This window comes from Daphnia pulex, chromosome 3, assembly GCF_021134715.1.
Source record: "Daphnia pulex isolate KAP4 chromosome 3, ASM2113471v1".
NCBI lineage: Eukaryota > Metazoa > Arthropoda > Branchiopoda > Diplostraca > Daphniidae > Daphnia > Daphnia pulex.
Genome location: NC_060019.1, coordinates 5,249,881 through 5,267,258, shown reverse-complemented (window position 1 = coordinate 5,267,258; position 17,378 = coordinate 5,249,881). Strand labels below are relative to the sequence as shown.

At 37.2% G+C, this 17,378-nt stretch overlaps 2 protein-coding genes across 9 annotated transcripts; one reads left to right on the top strand and one right to left on the bottom strand.

Annotated features, from left to right (window-relative positions):
- Positions 1-872: 872 nt before the first annotated feature.
- On the bottom strand, positions 873-4,325 carry LOC124189718 (nucleolar protein dao-5-like). Of its 4 annotated transcripts, none has more exons than XM_046582166.1 (9): positions 4,040-4,325; positions 3,777-3,832; positions 3,632-3,717; positions 3,280-3,527; positions 2,350-3,216; positions 2,244-2,288; positions 2,099-2,173; positions 1,959-2,039; positions 873-1,134 (listed from the first exon to the last, which is right to left on the bottom strand). In XM_046582166.1, exons 1-9 carry the CDS (start codon positions 4,142-4,144, stop codon positions 979-981), a joined length of 1,719 nt encoding a protein of 572 aa, XP_046438122.1. In that variant the 5' UTR covers positions 4,145-4,325; the 3' UTR covers positions 873-978. The 4 variants fall into 4 exon arrangements, with proteins under 4 accessions (XP_046438122.1, XP_046438119.1, XP_046438120.1 ...); XM_046582163.1 differs by having other exon boundaries at positions 1,111-1,742; XM_046582164.1 differs by lacking the exon at positions 1,959-2,039 and having other exon boundaries at positions 1,111-1,742.
- Positions 4,326-4,592: 267 nt separating this feature from the next.
- Positions 4,593-16,687, top strand: LOC124191116 (myosin-I heavy chain-like). 5 transcript variants are annotated; one of them, XM_046584129.1, is made up of 37 exons: positions 4,593-4,916; positions 5,315-5,421; positions 5,485-5,547; positions 5,611-5,866; positions 5,929-6,067; positions 6,177-6,228; positions 6,302-6,520; positions 6,649-6,822; positions 6,893-7,265; positions 7,364-7,426; positions 7,491-7,669; positions 7,893-8,032; positions 8,142-8,227; positions 8,285-8,463; positions 8,532-8,927; positions 9,077-9,405; positions 9,479-9,707; positions 9,769-9,918; positions 10,017-10,111; positions 10,194-10,340; positions 10,445-10,551; positions 10,646-10,692; positions 10,757-10,930; positions 11,224-11,320; positions 11,416-11,501; positions 11,567-11,669; positions 11,741-12,013; positions 12,094-12,240; positions 12,486-12,580; positions 12,647-13,546; positions 13,630-13,741; positions 13,810-13,999; positions 14,206-14,377; positions 14,494-14,676; positions 14,743-14,802; positions 15,018-15,221; positions 15,289-16,687. In XM_046584129.1, the coding sequence occupies exons 1-37, from the start codon at positions 4,886-4,888 to the stop codon at positions 15,376-15,378; spliced, it is 6,447 nt and encodes a 2,148-aa protein (XP_046440085.1). In that variant the 5' UTR covers positions 4,593-4,885; the 3' UTR covers positions 15,379-16,687. The 5 variants fall into 5 exon arrangements, with proteins under 5 accessions (XP_046440085.1, XP_046440083.1, XP_046440082.1 ...); XM_046584127.1 differs by having other exon boundaries at positions 14,203-14,377; XM_046584126.1 differs by having other exon boundaries at positions 9,077-9,414.
- Positions 16,688-17,378: the final 691 nt, after the last annotated feature.

The window sequence follows — 17,378 nt, the reverse complement described above, 5'->3', positions numbered from 1 at the left end:
ATCACTCTGCTATTTCGAAATCAGTTCATGATTTGCATTTATTACACATCACTGTAATCAAGGAACACTCATTCGTGGATTTAATTTTACATCTTTTTTTTTTCGCACCGAGTCCAACAACCAGAAACCGTTGAATTCTTCAGTAGATAGCAGAATCCATCCTGAGTTAAACTTAAACAAGATGACAAATTATGTTTAAATTTTTGAAAGGATGATTATAACAGTGTAATAACACACCTGCCAATTCATGGCCCTCTTGGTGAGACATTGAGAAGAAATTTACGCATTTAAAAAAAAAACAAATAACACGAAAATTGAAATGTGACCTTACACGTAATCAAATAATCAAATAATCATAATTTAAAAAAAAAGCTCGATAAAAATGAATCTATTGCGGTATGGTGCGATATGGGATAGAGGCAGGCTATTAGTCATCCACATCGTGATATGTAATCATTATGAAATCTAATTGATCATAATATTACCACGATATCAACATACAGGATTATTGAGACAGAGATCGAGAGATGTTTATAATTTTTTCTTGTATGATATCAGAAATTTGCGAAACTTTTGAAACACTGTTGAAAAAGTGCGCTATGCGCGGTATTATCTATTATGTAAAATTCTTGGGTTTGTGACAAAGACGCGAGTTTAAGGTACATAATTAAAAATCTCGAATTCTTTATCAAATTTTTACTATTTCAATATTCTACTCATCATACACGGGATTCATTACACGTAATTCTATGATCTGTACTATTTCGCTAATAGTAAAGAATAGTCATATGTGCAGTAATCTGAAGCGTGGAACCACACCCAATGGCACGACACAACAGATCATAGACGCAATAAAATTTTGAAAAGGCATGTTTCAGGTGTCAAGCTATGTAATATTTTGACAAAGACAAACTACAAATTTGTCGGGAAAATGAATCGATGAAATTAAAACGGGTATGAAAACAATGCATCAAGAATTTAGTCGTCAAAACGAATCGAGTTCACTTCGAATGAAATAGCTCCTCCCCTGTAACTTCCTCGCTTTTTTTTTGTCTTTTCATGTCGAAAACTTTTTCCCTTGGTGTGTATTAAATCAAGGTTGGCACGCTCTCCCCACGAACCCGACGCACCTCTCTGTAAATAAATTTTAAAAAAGAAACAATGAATATTAATCAATAAAAAGTTGCGAGTACACAACGAATTTACCTGAAATTTGCAACACATTTTAACTACTATTCAAACACCATTTTCTTGTTTAAACCAGTCCCCGAGGAGTCTGCTTGAATTGAAGGCCCTGAAGAACCTCTGTTGCCAAAACCCCTACCACCTCGGAAACCACCGCGTCCTCTATCACCACCGCCACGTCCTCTATCACCACCCCGAAATCCGCCTCGAAAACCCCCTCTGAATCCTCCATCACCGCCTCCTTCTGGCCTGGAAAATCCCCCACGTCCACCCCTAAAACCACCTTCAGAATCGCCTCGATTAGATCCGCCATACCCTCCCCTTCCTGGAGTTCTGTTCTCGCTGGAACCGTCTCCCTGCTCTCCATCTCCGTTTCTGGAAAATCCGCCCCGACCACCAAATCCACGGCCTCGGTTGAATCCGCCACGATCACCAAATCCTCCGCGATCGCCGAAACCTCTTCCCCTATTGCCGAACCCATTCTGTCCACCTCCCCTTTGAAATCCAAATCCAGGTCTCGCTGCTACGTCAGTATCTTCACCATCGGCCTCTTCCTCCTGCGCAAAACAAGCCGTCAATAAATTGGGTTTACAAGAAAGAATTAAACAAAAGAAATTGTGGCACGGCACAAATGACTACTGACGTCGTGATCTACACTGGAAAACAATTCATTCATTAGTAAATGCCAACAGACGAACGGCTTGCTGCGCAGAAGGGAATCGCTTTCTCCTCGGGGTGTAACGATTATACCACACACTAAAGTGAAAAGTTACCTTTGCAGTAAATGAATTATCGACAAATTTCTGGTCAATTTCAATTTCTTCTTCTCGCACACGCCGGAATGGAGTGTTGGGCTATGGGGCAAAATTTTGATTAGCTAACACAAACAATTCCCAGCACATGCATTACTTACGGTTCGACGTGCGCTCCCCCCATTGAAATCTTTTTTCGAGTCGTTGGGAGTAGTGGAAGCAGCAAAACTACCATTCTGTTCAGCGCAAGTCCATTAGTACAGTACAATACAATATGGCATGAAAGGGTAATACCAATATCCTTACCTTTCCCGGTGTATTTGCCGAATTAGGAGTAGAATTCTGCGGCTTCTAAAAGTAAAAGAACTAAACATCGACATTTCTTAACTGTGTGACACTATAGGCATCTTACTTGTTTCTGTGAACTGTCATTTCCCGCACCCATCGACAAATTCTGTTTTGTTTTCGTAGGTATAGTTTCTTCGTCAGAACTCTCCTCCGAATCTTCACTGCTGTCGGCATCTTTAGAAACAACAGACTTAGATGGAGTGGCTTTTACTGGCGCTGGCTCTTCATCACTCGACTCCTCCGAACTTGAATCCGACTCGTTAGCGTTTCCAGGTTTGGAAGCGACAGTAGGTTTGGAAGCAACAGTTGGTTTGGAAGCAACGGTGGGTTTAATTTCTTCGTCTGAACTATCGGAATCTTCGGAACTCTCCACTTTTGCTGGAGCCTTAGTTGCTGCGCGAAGTGGAGTCGATTTGGGAGCTGGTTTTTCGTCTTCAGAACTGTCCGACGATTCCTCTGAACTCTCCTGTTTAGTTACAACTTTAGCCGGGGCCTTAGCAGGCGTAACTTTTGAAGCAGCAACAATCTTTTCATCTTCAGAGCTATCGGACTCTTCCGAACTTTCTTCTTTCTTAAGGTTTGCTTTAGCAACAGCCGCCTTAACAGCAACTGTTGGTTTGGCAGATGGTGTCTCGTCTTCAGAGCTGTCAGATTCATCAGAACTACTATCTTCTTTAACAACAGGCTTGACAACTTGCTTTGATAAATTGACGACAGGCTTGGACTCCTCTTCTGAACTATCAGACTCCTCAGAACTGGATTCCTTTTCAATTTTTTTAATTAAAACAGGCTGTGTTTTAATAATGGGTTTAGTGATCTGCACAGGCTTTGTCTCCTCTTCACTGTCAGACTCTTCTGAAGATGACGATTCAGCTTTTTTAAGTACTGGCTTAGCAGATGTTTGTGTACCATTAACAGGCTTTGGAGCTTCCTAATACAAAAGTAAATAAAATCCTTGTTTTTAAATTAAATAAATAGTATTATCTAAACATACATCTTCACTTGAGTCTGAATCTGAAGAACTAGAGTCAGATTTTTTCTGTGCAGCAGCAGCTCTAGCAGCAGGTGTCTGAGGCTTGTTCGGGGCTTTTAAAGGTGTAACTTTGGTAACAGGGGCTTCATCATCAGTTGAATCACTATCATCTGACGAACCACTTGAGGCAGGTTTAGCTGTGATATTCATTTTGTGTGAAACACCATTGCTAGGTACTTCAACTGGCTTTGTTTCATCCATCCCTGAATCTAATATCAACAAATAGAATTACTTAAAAACCACTGTGCGGCACTTAGAATAAAAGCATTAACAATGTTGACAATTTTAATGGAAATTCTGCCATACAACATACCAGACTCACTGTCACTGCTTTCAACTTTTGATTTTTTTGCAGCTGATGCATTGTCAAGCGAAATTCTTCTCTTCAGTGGGGAAGTCCTAAATACAATGCTTATTGTAAACTACATAAAACATTAATTTAAACAAAATTTTCTAACTTTTGGAAATGGTCAATAACATCCTTTAAAGATGGGGATCCTTTCAGAAGAACCGGCTACATAAAAAGAAAAAACTTAAGACGGCGTCCTTTCACAAAAATCGACAACACGAAACACAAAAAAAAAGTCAATCCATAAAGGAAATAAGTGACGCGCTCTGGAAACTCGACTTGAAAGACCACGTGGTTCTCCATAACGAGGATGAAGCATCTGCAACTGACTACGCCAACCACGTGTTAAAGGAAAAACTACTGAAAACTTACTGCGTTTGTCTTTTTCTTGAATGTTTCAGCGTAATTGGGGTCCTTTTCTTGGAGATAAGAATAAACAAACGCCGCAGCTGTAGTGTCAGTGATATTGGCGGCCATCGTGAAACTCTGTCAAACCAAAAGGACAACTGAAGGGAAAGTGAGTCAAATGGAGGCTCGCAACGTGTGAGGTTGAAGTCGGGAAGCAAACCAAGCAACTTCTTTGACTAGATATACATGGCCTGACGTGCCGTCAGTAGGGTTGCTCAGAAATCCTGCGCCGACTTCATTCAAAAGCCATCTAGCGATAACTTTAAGATTTTAATGCGCTATGTTGATGAGGAGTTGGGGGCGAAAATTGAGGAACTTTTTTCAAAAATCTAATTCCTGTTAGCTCTTTTTCTTAATAATGTTAACAAAGTTAATAACAAGTAACAAGAAATTGCAATAAAATGGTTTTTCAAACAACTTCCAATCGTCGTTTGCTCGTTTATGTCTGTTCAATTTAGGTTTTTTTGTTACCCAGTTTGCTAGTTCTTCGGCCTTAAACATATAGACAAGTTCTACTTTTGAGTCTCGACTCGACTAGTTGACTTACTTGTCAAAGTCAAAATTTTGTCTTGATAAAATTACAGCGCGTTAAATTTTTTTTATTATTCATAAGCCGATGGCGTTTTTGAATTTCGTCTGCTTCCGTCTTATGTTTCTTTCTAATATGGTTTTGTTGTTTCAGTGAATCAAATCAGCGAGAAAATAAAAAAATTGCGCGTCACTGTTATATAAAAAATTATTAAGAAAATGCATAGTGTCAAACAATAGAATAGTATGCCAATTCTATGATATCCAATCAAACCAAAAATCATGGAAAAGTCACCAGGGTGCATAATTAATGGTAAGGAAGATTGTGTTTTGCTGATAATTTTTTTATTTTTCCCCAGGAAATGCATTTTGGTTTCCTGGCTCATATCTATGTAGATAAAGCCAAAAGAAAAACTTGCTTACAGTAATTATCTGTGAACTTTTAGAACATAGCACCTACTTTTTTTCAGTATCATTTAATCCTTTATTCTTTCATGGCTCCTCTAAATGAAAAAGGTTTTTTTTTTATTTATTATTAAATAGGATTTTTTATGCACTTGTACTTCCACAAGTCATGGAAATATCTAAATTATTTGTGTTTGTAGTAGTAAACATAGTGACATATTTAGAACATAACAGTCCTGCTACAGTTCTGTTAGTATAGGAACCTCTAGAAAATGAAATAAACTTTTTTTTCCAACACTTTTACAGGTGCACACCCTGAGGATGGTGTTTCAGATTTAACTTTAATATCAAATATTGATGAGAGAGGCATCAACCTAACCCTCAGCACTCGATACAAAAGAGACGAAATTTATGTAATTAAGCAATCACAGCTTAATAAATCAATGTGATAACTTTGTTTTTCCCTTTTTCTTTAGACCTGTGCAGGCACCATTTTGATTGCTGTAAATCCATATAAAGACCTACCAATTTATGGATTAGTAATTTACAAAAAGAAATATTGTATCAATAATATTAATCACAAAAAATATTTTTTATCAAAGGATTATGTGGAACGATACCAGAAAAAACATGAACTAGTTAACAGGGAACCCCATGTGTACCTTTTAACAGAATCAGCATTTACATCATTCCAGCATAAGGGTGTTAATCAATCTGTGGTTATCAGTGGTGAAAGTGGAGCTGGAAAAACTGAAACTGCCAAATTCGTGTTGAATTACTTGTGTTCAGTTACTTCTAATATCAGCACATGGGTTCAACATCAAATTATTGAAGCCAATACTATCCTTGAAGCATTTGGTTAGACATTTAAACTTAAGTTCCTTTTTATTATTATTTTCATTTTAATATGTTATTTAAAGGAAATGCGAAAACTGTACGTAATGACAATTCTTCACGTTTTGGAAAATTCATGCAAGTTTGCTTTGACGCTCAAGTCAAAATCAGTGGATGCATCATTCAAGATTACCTACTGGAATTATCACGAATTACGGTTCAAAGGTTAGTTGAACCAATACATTCAAGAAAAAGATGGGATGTTATATTTCAAAATTTAAACTAAAGATTATTGTACTTTCTAATCCATTATTATTTTTTTGTTGTAATAAAGTAAAGGGGAACGCAATTACCATGTTTTTTATCAACTGCTTGCTGCTGCCCAGGTAAAAAATAAAATCTTTTTATGTGGATTGTGTAATTTTATGTTTGGAAAATTAATATTTCGTAATTTTATAGCACGATAAAGAGTTGTCCAATCTTTGGATGCTGAAATCTTGGAATCACTATGAATATGTTAATCAAAGTGGATGTGCAAGCATAAATGGAGTTGATGATTCTAAAAAATTTGATGGACTTCGTTTAGCGCTCAATGTTCTTCAGGTTACCACCGAAGATACAGAAAGCATATTTTCTGTTGTGGCTGGAATTTTGTGGCTTGGAAACCTCCGTTTTAAGGTAACTATTTACTGGATGCTGTTGTTATCTCATAATTTAGACTTCTGCCTTTTATTTTGTTGCTCAGGTTTTTTGTTTCTTTACTTCCTTTTGGCCTCGCTACTAATTTGTAATTTTTTCTTTTTTAGGATATAGACGGAGAGAAATGTGAATTGCTCGCGGAAGACGAAGAGATTGTTGCCATTATCGGAAAGTTGCTGGGACTGAGTTCTGAAGAGCAATTTAAACTCAAAGAAGTTCTCATTCTGCGCCAAATCAACGTTCGTGGAAATGTCACTGAAATACCTTTGCGGCTTCACGAGGTTGGTTTCATACTCATACATAATGTGCTTAATTTTGTTAAAATAAAAACAAATGTTAACAATTTTATAGGCGCGGGAAAATAGACATGCAATGGCTCGTGTTTTATATTCTCGAACCTTTTCTTGGCTATTACACCACATCAATCGCTGCACTAGTCCTGGAGAAAACACTAATCGTTTCTTGGGAATTTTAGATATTTTCGGTTTCGAAAACTTCGAGCAAAATTCTTTCGAGCAGCTGTGTATCAATTACACAAACGAAAAACTCCATCGTTTTTTCAATCATTATGTTTTCGCTCTTGAACAAGAACTCTATTCAACAGAAGAAATTCAATTTTCTCATATTCAATTTACCGACAACTCACAATGTGTTGAGCTTATCGAAAAGCCTCCTCTTTGCATCCTCAAGCTACTCTCTGAACAGTGCCATATGCCTAAAGGATGTAAGTTCTTATCTTGCCTGCTTTGAAAAAAAAAAAATACTAAATTAACATATTTTTTTGTGTTTTTTGTTTTTTTGTTTTTTTTTTTTTTTTTGCAGGCGACCTGTCGTATATAACGAATCTCCATGCTGAATTTGAAAATCATGCTTACTACATAAAAGGTTTCACGAGCTTCTTTTGGAATCATTTAATTAGTTCTTATATTTTAATGCTTGGATTTCTTAGGCGACGATAGGAGAAAATGGGAAGAAGTATTTGGAATACGACATTACGCGGGAGCGGTAATGTACAATGTTTCGGGTTTCGTGGACAAGAACCGTGATGTTCATCAAGAAGTATTTCTGGATCTCCTAACTAACTCGCAGAAAGCTCTTGTTCGGGAATTCACAAGTTTGCCCAACCAAGTATGTAATTGTCGCAATCATAATACTTTTAGTTAGTTCCCAATGAAATCGCAGTTTCATTCTCGGTTGTATTCTAAAAGCCTTAAATTCGAGCCCTTTGATTGCATATGGAAACACCGTTCCAATTTTTCCTGCTTTCATTAATTTCAGAATAATGTTGACTGCCCAGTCACAAATTTTGGTATTGGCAATTGCGGGTAATATTTTATATATCTGTACATAGGAATCGCTAACCCAGTCCAAGGCCATTTGTGGGACCAACACTGTCGCTCGTGGAACAAATAAAGCCAAACCAACAAAGAGTGATACCTTTCGCATTCAGTTAACTCAACTTGTACAATCACTCCAGTCGACTAACCCTTGGTGAATAACTGAATATGTCTAGATGTTTGTAAAGATGTTGAATTTAGCTAAAAAGGAAATGTCATTTTGACCCAAGAATTTGAAATAACTCATTGTGTGTGTGGCATAGGTACGTACGGTGTATAAAGCCGAACACGGGTAAACTTGCCAATACTTTCCATGAACCAATGGTCTTGGATCAGCTTCGTTACTTGGGTATTACTTTCATTTAAAAATATCATCAGACCAATTTCTGTAATTTAATATTTTTAGGCATGCTCGATTTAATTAGAATACGTAGAGAGGGATACCCCGTCCATATAGATTTTGACTCGTTCATTTCCTCGTACAAGTGCCTTTGTAAAGGAACCCACTTTCCCGTCGGAAGCGGTGCCAAGGATATAGTTCACTCGATTTTAAAATACCTAAAATACCCTACCGACCAGTGGCAGGTATGAAACTTGGTATTGTTATTTTTCACTGGCCATTATCTTTTTCTTGTTATTATTTTTTGTTTTAGGTGGGAAAAAGAAAAGTCTTCCTCCGATTGCAGGTTTATGAACCATTGGAATCCTCTCGAATCTACACTCTGAATCGATCCGCCATTTTATTGCAATCGCATTGGAGAAGATTCGTAGTTCGTCGTTGTTATTTAAATAAGAGAAATGCTGCATTAGTGCTACAGCATGCATTTAAAGGGTGGCAACTTCGTTTGAAATTCATACAACGACGCCGAGCAGCGATTGTCATTCAGAGTCATTTGCGCGGTATGTTTGCTCGCGAAGTAGCAATGGCATTGAGGGAAATGCGTCGAGTTGAGGAAATTGAAGCGAAGCAACGAGAAAGAGATAAAATTGCTGCTCAAGAAATGGAAGCTGCCGAGACTTTAGAAGAAGTTTCGTCAATTAGTGACCAGGTAATATTTTTCTTTATTGATTTTTGTAAGTGAGGTAATAGTAGGATTGTTTGAGAAAAGCAGCGGCATAAAAGAAATAGCGCTAGTTTCCATCATTGTTTGCTCATTTTCCTTTGTTATTAACCAAATATATTTGTTATTATTGAAAGGATAACACTGGTCTGCAATCTCAGAGTTCTGCTGACGAGAGCAATAGCCACACGCCGATTCGCCCGACGAAGAATGATCTCCACGCCTTGTCGCATTTTACTGTCCAATTGAACTCCAAATTTTCTGCAGCGTGTTCCAATAACCCGCTTGAAGATCCGTTAGCTAACGCAGTTGCTGATAATGTGGACCTGGACAACCTATTCGCGTTTTTGTCGGAAGTGCATGCTGACGGAGGCAAGAATGCCATGCTTGAGGAAATAGAAAATCAGATGACAGAATTAGCCTCTGGCTTTGATGAAGAAATCCAACTTGTTTCTCGAGAAAGAGAGTACTTGCAGTAATAACTTTTGAGTCCCTTTGCACACATGAACTATATTGTTGTTTCTTTCATTTGGTTTTAGGAGCATGGAACAAACCGAAGAAGTTTCTAAGGATTACGAAGAACTTCCATTGCCGTCTCCTCCTCCAATGCTAGAATCTCCCGAATCTTCAATTTCAGATTCACTTCTACCATTTGGTTTTCCGTCTCTACCGGAACCAACGGAAAGACCTCCACCACCACCTACTGTTCATCAAGATGAACCAATCTATGAAGCTATTCAGCCTCGATTTCATGCTGGTTTTGGCGAGGTATTATTTTTGAAAGGGGAAAATGTGTCATTTAACCAAAATTTCCATCAAAAATCAATAGAGTGAAAAATTACAAGAAAGTGAAACTAATCCCGCCACACTTTCTGATCTCTGGAAGCCGAATAGGGAGAACCGTGAAGTGAGACGGAAGCTAAGGATTGCTCGAAAACTTCACGAATTGGAAGAAGACATTCAATCTGCTGCCAATCAGGTAAGCAATCATTCCGCAGACAATAAATATTTGATTTGTTTTGAGTTGGTTGCCTTTGTAGTAACTAAAGGCGATTGGCTTGGAACGTTGTTTTTTAGGCAAATGAACTACATGAATTGATTGAATACGCCGAGAAAAATTTCAACGTGCACGAGTATATTTCAGAAGTTAATCTCGGATCTACTCTTAAAAAGTAATTTTATAATCGAATCAAAACTAATGCGCTTGCTGTTTTAATAATTCTCGTTGACATTCATTCTTTCCCATTTGAATAGAAATAAGAAACCTGGAGAGACGATCACTATTTCAAAGGAAGAAATGGTTGTGTTTACAAAATTCAACTACATACCCACTTCTCACCTCGTACTTTATGACCATGATAGTATATTAGTCGCTTGCGACATTTTCAAGGATTTGTGCAGGTATTGAGCGTTTTTAACTTCTCCTATAAATCATTATTGCTCTGTTGCCTTTTTCGAAAAATTGTGTAATTTTTAAGATTACTAACGAATTTAAATTTATTAAGATATATGAAAAGCGAGATGAAGTATGAAGAAGAAGAAACATTCCTGAACACGGTCATTGGTCATGGTTTGGAGCGAGATGATCTACGAGATGAGCTATATGTCATGTGTAAGAATATACGAATATAATTCTTTTTTTTTTCTTTAAACGGCAAAGTTTAAAGATGCTAAATGTTATGATTATTTTCATAACTTGTCTCCAGGTATGCGGCAGTCTACCAATAATCCTTCGCCTGATATGTGTGAAAAAGTATATCACCGATACGTTTTTTGGTTACGGATTACGTTGTAATTTTTATTTTTCTATAATTCAGATTTGGATTTTATTGGCTTTCTGCGTTGTCGCGTTTGTTCCTAGCAAAATGTTACACAAATACGTCGACAGTTTCATTCGAAAGAATAGCGTGCTGACATCCACCAGGCATTATCCATTCGTGTACTGGTGTGGAGAACGCCTACGATCTTCTAGAATTGCCGATCGAAAAATGGTAGTTTTTTTTTTTTTTTTAAGTTATTTTTTTTTTTTTAATCTTTACATTCATCATTCAATTCGTGTCTACAAAGAATGACAGAAAGTTCTAATAAGAAGCTTCCCGATATTTTTATTTTTATTTTTATTTTTTTTTTTTTTGTAAACAACTGTTATAATTGATCATAAAAGCTATTAATCCACATAAACTTTCTCATTCTCACTCATACTTGGCTGTGTGCAGCACAGTCGACATTTTTAAAATTCGTAATTGGCTACGATTGTAATTCTTTTTTTCCTTAAACATTTCAGCCGCCATCTTCCCGTGAGGTGGAAGCGATTCGTCGGTTGGGATCCGTCGTTTGCCGAATCTATTTTTTAGACGGGAAAAGCAGAGCCCTAGACATCTGTAAGTTGTTTTTTGTTTTTTTTAATAATCGAATTTATACTATTTGGAATTCCAGTTTAATATATATGAACATAATCGACGGTTGTTTTTACTAGCCCCGTTGGACACTGCCGGTGACATAGTGCAACGCATTTCTGAAAGTTTGGGATTAAATGCGAATGACGGATGGGCGCTTTATCAGGTTGATTAATACTTGTCCGAAATGTTGGCAAGAGTTGACTAATTTCTTTTTTTTTACTCTGATAGGGTCCTGCACACGGTAGATTCTCTCATATTAAAGCCCACGAGTTCGTCTGTGATGTGCTCACTGCTTGGGAGACTAAACAAGAATCTTCGCCATCACACCATTGTAACTATTGTTTCGTTTTTTTTATCAACTGAGACCTCCCGCTAACACCGTTCAAATATTTCTCAACACAGCGGGCAGAAGCTCAGTCACCACAAGCGGCAGTGGAAGTACTCGTGGTTTGAAGGTCGTTTCGCCAGCCTCAACTCCGGAGAATCGCTTTTATTTCTATCGCCGACTCTTCCGTGGATCTCGTGAACTTTCTGAAGATCCCATGGAAATCGCCTTGCTTTATGGACAAGCTGTTTACTCTGTCGTCGAATTAGATGAATTCCCTATCAATGATAAAGTTTCGCTACAGCTCGCCGGTCTTCAACTTCAAGTTATCCTTGGGGACCCTGATTCAAGTAAGATATTGGCGAAATCGAGCAATTATTTTTTCCCTTTTGATTAATTCATGCTCGTTCAATTTATTTCTGATTTTTAGGAAAAGAAGAAACCTATGATAAATTGGAAGTTTATCTTCCCCACCGAGTCATTGCCCAAAAACAGCGAGAAGAATGGCATCAGTTGTTAAGTCACGCACATGTTCAATATGGAACCGGCAAATCCGAACTAATAGCACGTGTTTGGTGTAAGTAAAAAATGTTTTATTATTCTTGAATTTTTTTAGCAAACAAATTTGTAGATTCCATAATCATTTCCATAAACGTAATTCATCAATTTACTACTAGTAAATTAAACAGTAAACATCAGGGAAAAAATTGCTGAGACTATACACTAACGTCTCTAGAAAACGATTACCTTCTGTTCTCTCTTAAAAAACGACATATTTTCACTAATTAAGGTTTTTTTGTTTCCCCTTCAAATTTGTCACAGATCTTTCGTGTGTGATGCATTTTCCGTTGTATGGCGTTACGCAGTTTTCAGTCACCTATCGCGGCTATTGGGCTTATGGAAACAAATTAATTTTGGTATGTGTCTCCTGTTATTTGTGTAGTCTATGGTACTAATTCAAACGTTCATGTTTCGGTAATTAGGGCGTGAACTGCGATGGAGTAGCCTTGATAAAACCAGATGACAAATTCGTCATGTACGAATACCGCTACGCCGACATTGAATCCATCTTGATTGATCCCAGTGATGACTTTCTTACTCTGACACTTCTACAATCGCTTTCAGATGCCCACAAGTGTCTAGTTTTCGAAACTAAAGAAAAGGAAGAAATCGCCTCACTCATCGTCAGTTACTGCCCGGCATTATCTTATTGGTTAACGGATTTAGATCGCCCGAAGAAGAAACTGAAGCCGGTTACTAGTGAGGACCGACTACGCCGTTTTCAAAACGTTATCAATTGTCGGAAGCTTCTGGTGGACAGTGGCATTTTGCGTAAACCGATCGATGACATGGGACGATTCTTACGCTCAACTCTACGACGTTTAAATAAAACGAAAATCGATAAGCTGCGAGCAATTTCGTCCAGCTCTTGCGGTGAAAACTACAAAGGATTTAGCCATGCAGAGTGGGCTTTCACTCGGTATCCACTGGCTCAGTCACTTATCAAATTTACGGAACTGGATGACAAAGCTGCTGTGGATAATTTTCGTTTGGTGCTCTCCTATTCTGGGTTATTACAGCCAGAAGATGGTCATCCGGGTAGTGAAGAAGAATTGATTCCACTTGCCCAGACCTTATTGGAACGCAGCATGAAGAAGGAATGTTTGTTCAACGAACTATTCTTGCAGCTGATCAAACAGACAACAGATCACCCGGAAGCGAATTCACGTGTCAACCTTCGTCATTGGGCTCTGCTGACTTTGATGTGTTCCATAGCGTTGCCGCATGATAAAATTATTCGTAAATATCTCATCGCTCACCTAAAGTTATGTTCGGCTGATGTCACGTCCGAAGAAGGAAAATTTGCTCGTTTTGCCGAAAAGGTTGGTTTTTTCTAATCATTAATTTTCATAATTTGAGTTTTCTATAAATTTTTTTTTTTTTTTTTGTTATTTTCATTTGATAGTGTCTATACAAAACCATGAACAGTCGTAGACGTCAGTGGTCTCCGTCGTCGCAAGAAATTTTGTGTACAGTCAGTCGAAGATTAATCTACGCCAGAATATATCTTATGGATGGTACTGTCACTTCTCAATTCAACATAGAATATTTTCAGTCCTGATTGTCACTATACATTACTTTTTAGGTGCTTTCCATGCAGTTGAATTTGAGCCAACGGCAACTGCTAATGATGTTATTGAGATAATAAAAAGTCGCATAGGCCTGCGAAGTACATCCCAAGGATTTGCCTTGTATGAAGTTCTCGGCGATGTAGAACGCAGCATGGTGTCTGACGAAAAATTAACTGACGTCATGGGGAAATGGGAAAGATACAGGTAGGTCTTAAAATAAATTTTATTTATTAGCAGATTAGTAACGTGATAGGCTAAATGTTTTTTATTTGCGGTGTTCCTTAATAAGTTTTCAGACAAAATTTGGCTTTTTATGACAAATTCAAATTTATATTACCTGTAACGGAATTTATTATTAAGATAACGAGAGAACTTTGTTCCCTTAACTTAATTTGTTTTTTATTAAGCAGAAACTCAGGCGCCCAGCAACATCCTCAACAGCATCATGCATTTCTTTTCAAAAAACATTTATTTTTGGATCAGTACATAAATTTAGGAGATCCAGTGGAAAAGGAACTTCTTTATTTCCAAATGTTACACTCCATTCGCGTCGATCGCTTTCCTGTGACTGAGATGGAAGCTGTTAGTATATTTTTTTATTTATTGATTTATTTTCATTAGTAAACTATGTTTATGTTGATATGTATATTTACATAACCCGAAACATCATAATTTTCTTGTTTTTACCTTGTATATAGATAATGATTTGTTCACTGCGAGCGCAAATTGAACTGGGCGACTATTGCCCTAGTCCCCAATTGAACTATGGAGCTGTCATTCAGCATTGTCTCCCTCCTCGGATTTTACCTTTGATTGGAACTGAAGTGGTGGCCCTTCACCACCAGTCTCTATTTGGCATGACTCCTCAGGAAGCAAAACAGGTTTGTTCATTTGAGCTACGTATCTTACATAATGGTTACTAACAGTTTTTTTTTCCGAAATAATAGGCTTTTTTCAACATAATACAAAGTTGGCCCCTACACAAAGCAACCTTCTATGATGTTATGGTGAGATTGCTTGTATTTAGAACTGCATTTTACATTAGGATTTAACTTGAATTCAAAATATCTCGGAAAATATCGCCGAGGAGATTGCTTATTTATTGTTGTTGGTTTTTATTTTTTCAAAATTTTTTTTTTTTTTTTTTATGATTTACGTATTTCATTAATATTCAAATTATTAACCATATATATTTTTATATCCCCCTTAATGTACTTTGAAGCAATCTTTCACATCAAACTGGCCTAAAGCATTGTGGCTTGCTATCGATCAACGAGGATTACACCTTCTGGAGCATCGAACGCGCCATATCCTTTGCAATTATGATTATTCGACGTTGATTAGCGTCAGCCCAACTCTAAATTGTCTTATGGTTATAACGGGAACTGATTCAAAGCCTAGTAAAGTCATTCTGAACACCCATCAGGTAAATTTTAATTCAGTTGCTTTCATTTACAATTATTCCTTTAACCAACGATTTGAATTTTAACTAGGCTTTTCAAATTGCGAATCTTGTGCGTGAATATTGTGACGTTTTGCAAGTAACGACTGGTATATCACATTCAGCTTCACTCATGGCTTGAACAGTAAAGTATTTTGTGACAAACTAGGATTTTAATTACCATTACTTATTGAACCGCATCATAACAAAATGCTTCCCTTATTTTCCATATTTCCTAACCTCTTGTTGGATAGCTGTAGTAGCAAGGGTCGTACACCCGCATCAAAACTATAGCAGAATTTCGATCAGAATTATTGAGACAGGAACAGAATTTGCGACTTCGTGCATGTTGAACCCCAATGGCCTCTTTTTTTATCATTATTATTCTTGCGCTTCCTTAAAGAAAAACAACTATCGAGTAGATTCAAATGAAGAATTCTCACTTTCGCTTTAATCTCAATTATCTCCTATGCTAATCTCATTAGGCTTTCCACTCGTTACTGTAACGTATTCTATGACTGAGCGGCAACAGTTATTTTACAAATGAAAAATACTTTCCCCCAGACCCGCTCTTACTCTAATTAATGCTCATCGTTCTCGTCAATCGGAAAGTGCTCCATCGTTACTGAAACCTAAGACCATATTAAATTATTATATTGTCATTCTTTTAGTTCAACTGAATTTTGGGTCTTACCCACTTCCACTGCTTGGGTTATGTAGTTGCTTTCCTTATCTGAACCAAATTTGAAATTAAGTCAACGCCTTGTAGGTTAAAAAGAAAGACTAAATTTATGTAATAGAAGAAACACAAATGGTCCCACTCTTGTAGATCTGATCTTTCTAGTTCAATTAATGGCTGCGCACTATTTCCTCTACGCTTCATTCAGTTTAGTTTCATTTTGAGCGGTAATAGGATCTCGGATGATAAACGAACGTACAAAAACCAGAACTTTGAAAGCATGGAAGATTTGCGTTCGACCGAAGCCTTCTTCGTAAAGCCAAATTCCAGTTTTTTTTTTTTTTTCTTAACTTCAGTATAGACAGACTTTTTCTATGTCGGCGCAACATTGGGCCACGTTTTATTCTTTTCACTTGAGAAAAATCTTTTATTCCTTTCAAAAATGTGTGTAACCCCCTGAGAATACGGTTTTTTGACATTGTTCCGACACGCTGCATTTCAATGAGGGTTGCGTCTCTACTATTTTAGCATAACTAGACTGACTACGTCAAGTGACACCGTCTTTATTTAACAAAAAAGAACAAATATCTTGTTTGAACAAAAATCTTTATTGTGTTCATTGCTCTCTTTTATGTCTTGTCTTGATCTCAGTTGAACGGCTGTTTTCTTCGAGTTCCTTGCCTATTGCGATGCGCAATGGTTCTCAATTGTATAATCCTGTGTTATTTTATCCTTGGTGTTCATACGGAAATACATAAAAGTAATGGTGAAATTGTGGTGTAGGCACTGTGAATTAATACAGTGTGTGTCAGTGTCTCATTTTACATTTTAGTGCTTTTTAACCGCAAACAAGTTGTATTAAAATAGATTTGTTGTTGTTTTTTACAATCCCGAAAAATAATAATTCCATGACATTTTTAGTCAAATTATTTCCATTCTGGGTTATTTTATTTATGCCCTTTTCATCGAAATAATTTACGTATCATACGCTTGACGAAACGGAGGATGTTCGATTATAGGAATGAGAAATCAATTAATTTACGGGTTTTCCCCGTAAAGCGCCGTGTTTTACGGTTTATTTTGCGGCCCCCAAATTTTTTGCCGACATGCTGTTCTATGCAATGCCCGCCCTCTTTTTGGCTTAAAATGACTAATATATCGGTACAAACCGAACAACTAGATAACGGTAAAAATATCAAAAACAACTACCATCAGTACACCGTTGGCCCACAAGCAAATTTTTAACAAAAATGGTTTTGCATCGACCAGCCAATTATTGAATTTCAAATTTACATTTCAGTATAGCTTGTCGGATGTTCGGTCTATCTTGATCTGATACGCCTTGTCTTACGTGGGGCTCTCAAGGAAACAATGGATTTTACATGATCGAACTGATAAGATGCGTCTCTGGGACGTCACGAGATTCCATTGCTCTCCATGCAGGCCGATGAGTTGGATAGCGG

Coding starts and splice junctions, on each gene's coding strand:
- LOC124189718 (XM_046582163.1), bottom strand. CDS start 4,144: ATGGCCGCCAATATCACTGACACTACAGCTGCGGCGTTTGTTTATTCT. Junction 3,217..3,279: donor ATTCAGACTCAAGTGAAGAT/GTATGTTTAGAT, acceptor CTTTTGTATTAG/GAAGCTCCAAAGCCTGTTAA. Junction 2,040..2,098: donor GGGGGAGCGCACGTCGAACC/GTAAGTAATGCA, acceptor TTTGCCCCATAG/CCCAACACTCCATTCCGGCG.
- LOC124191116 (XM_046584124.1), top strand. CDS start 4,886: ATGGAAAAGTCACCAGGGTGCATAATTAATG. Junction 10,693..10,756: donor CGCCTGATATGTGTGAAAAA/GTATATCACCGA, acceptor TCTATAATTCAG/ATTTGGATTTTATTGGCTTT. Junction 14,000..14,202: donor GGGAAATGGGAAAGATACAG/GTAGGTCTTAAA, acceptor TTTTTTATTAAG/CAGAAACTCAGGCGCCCAGC.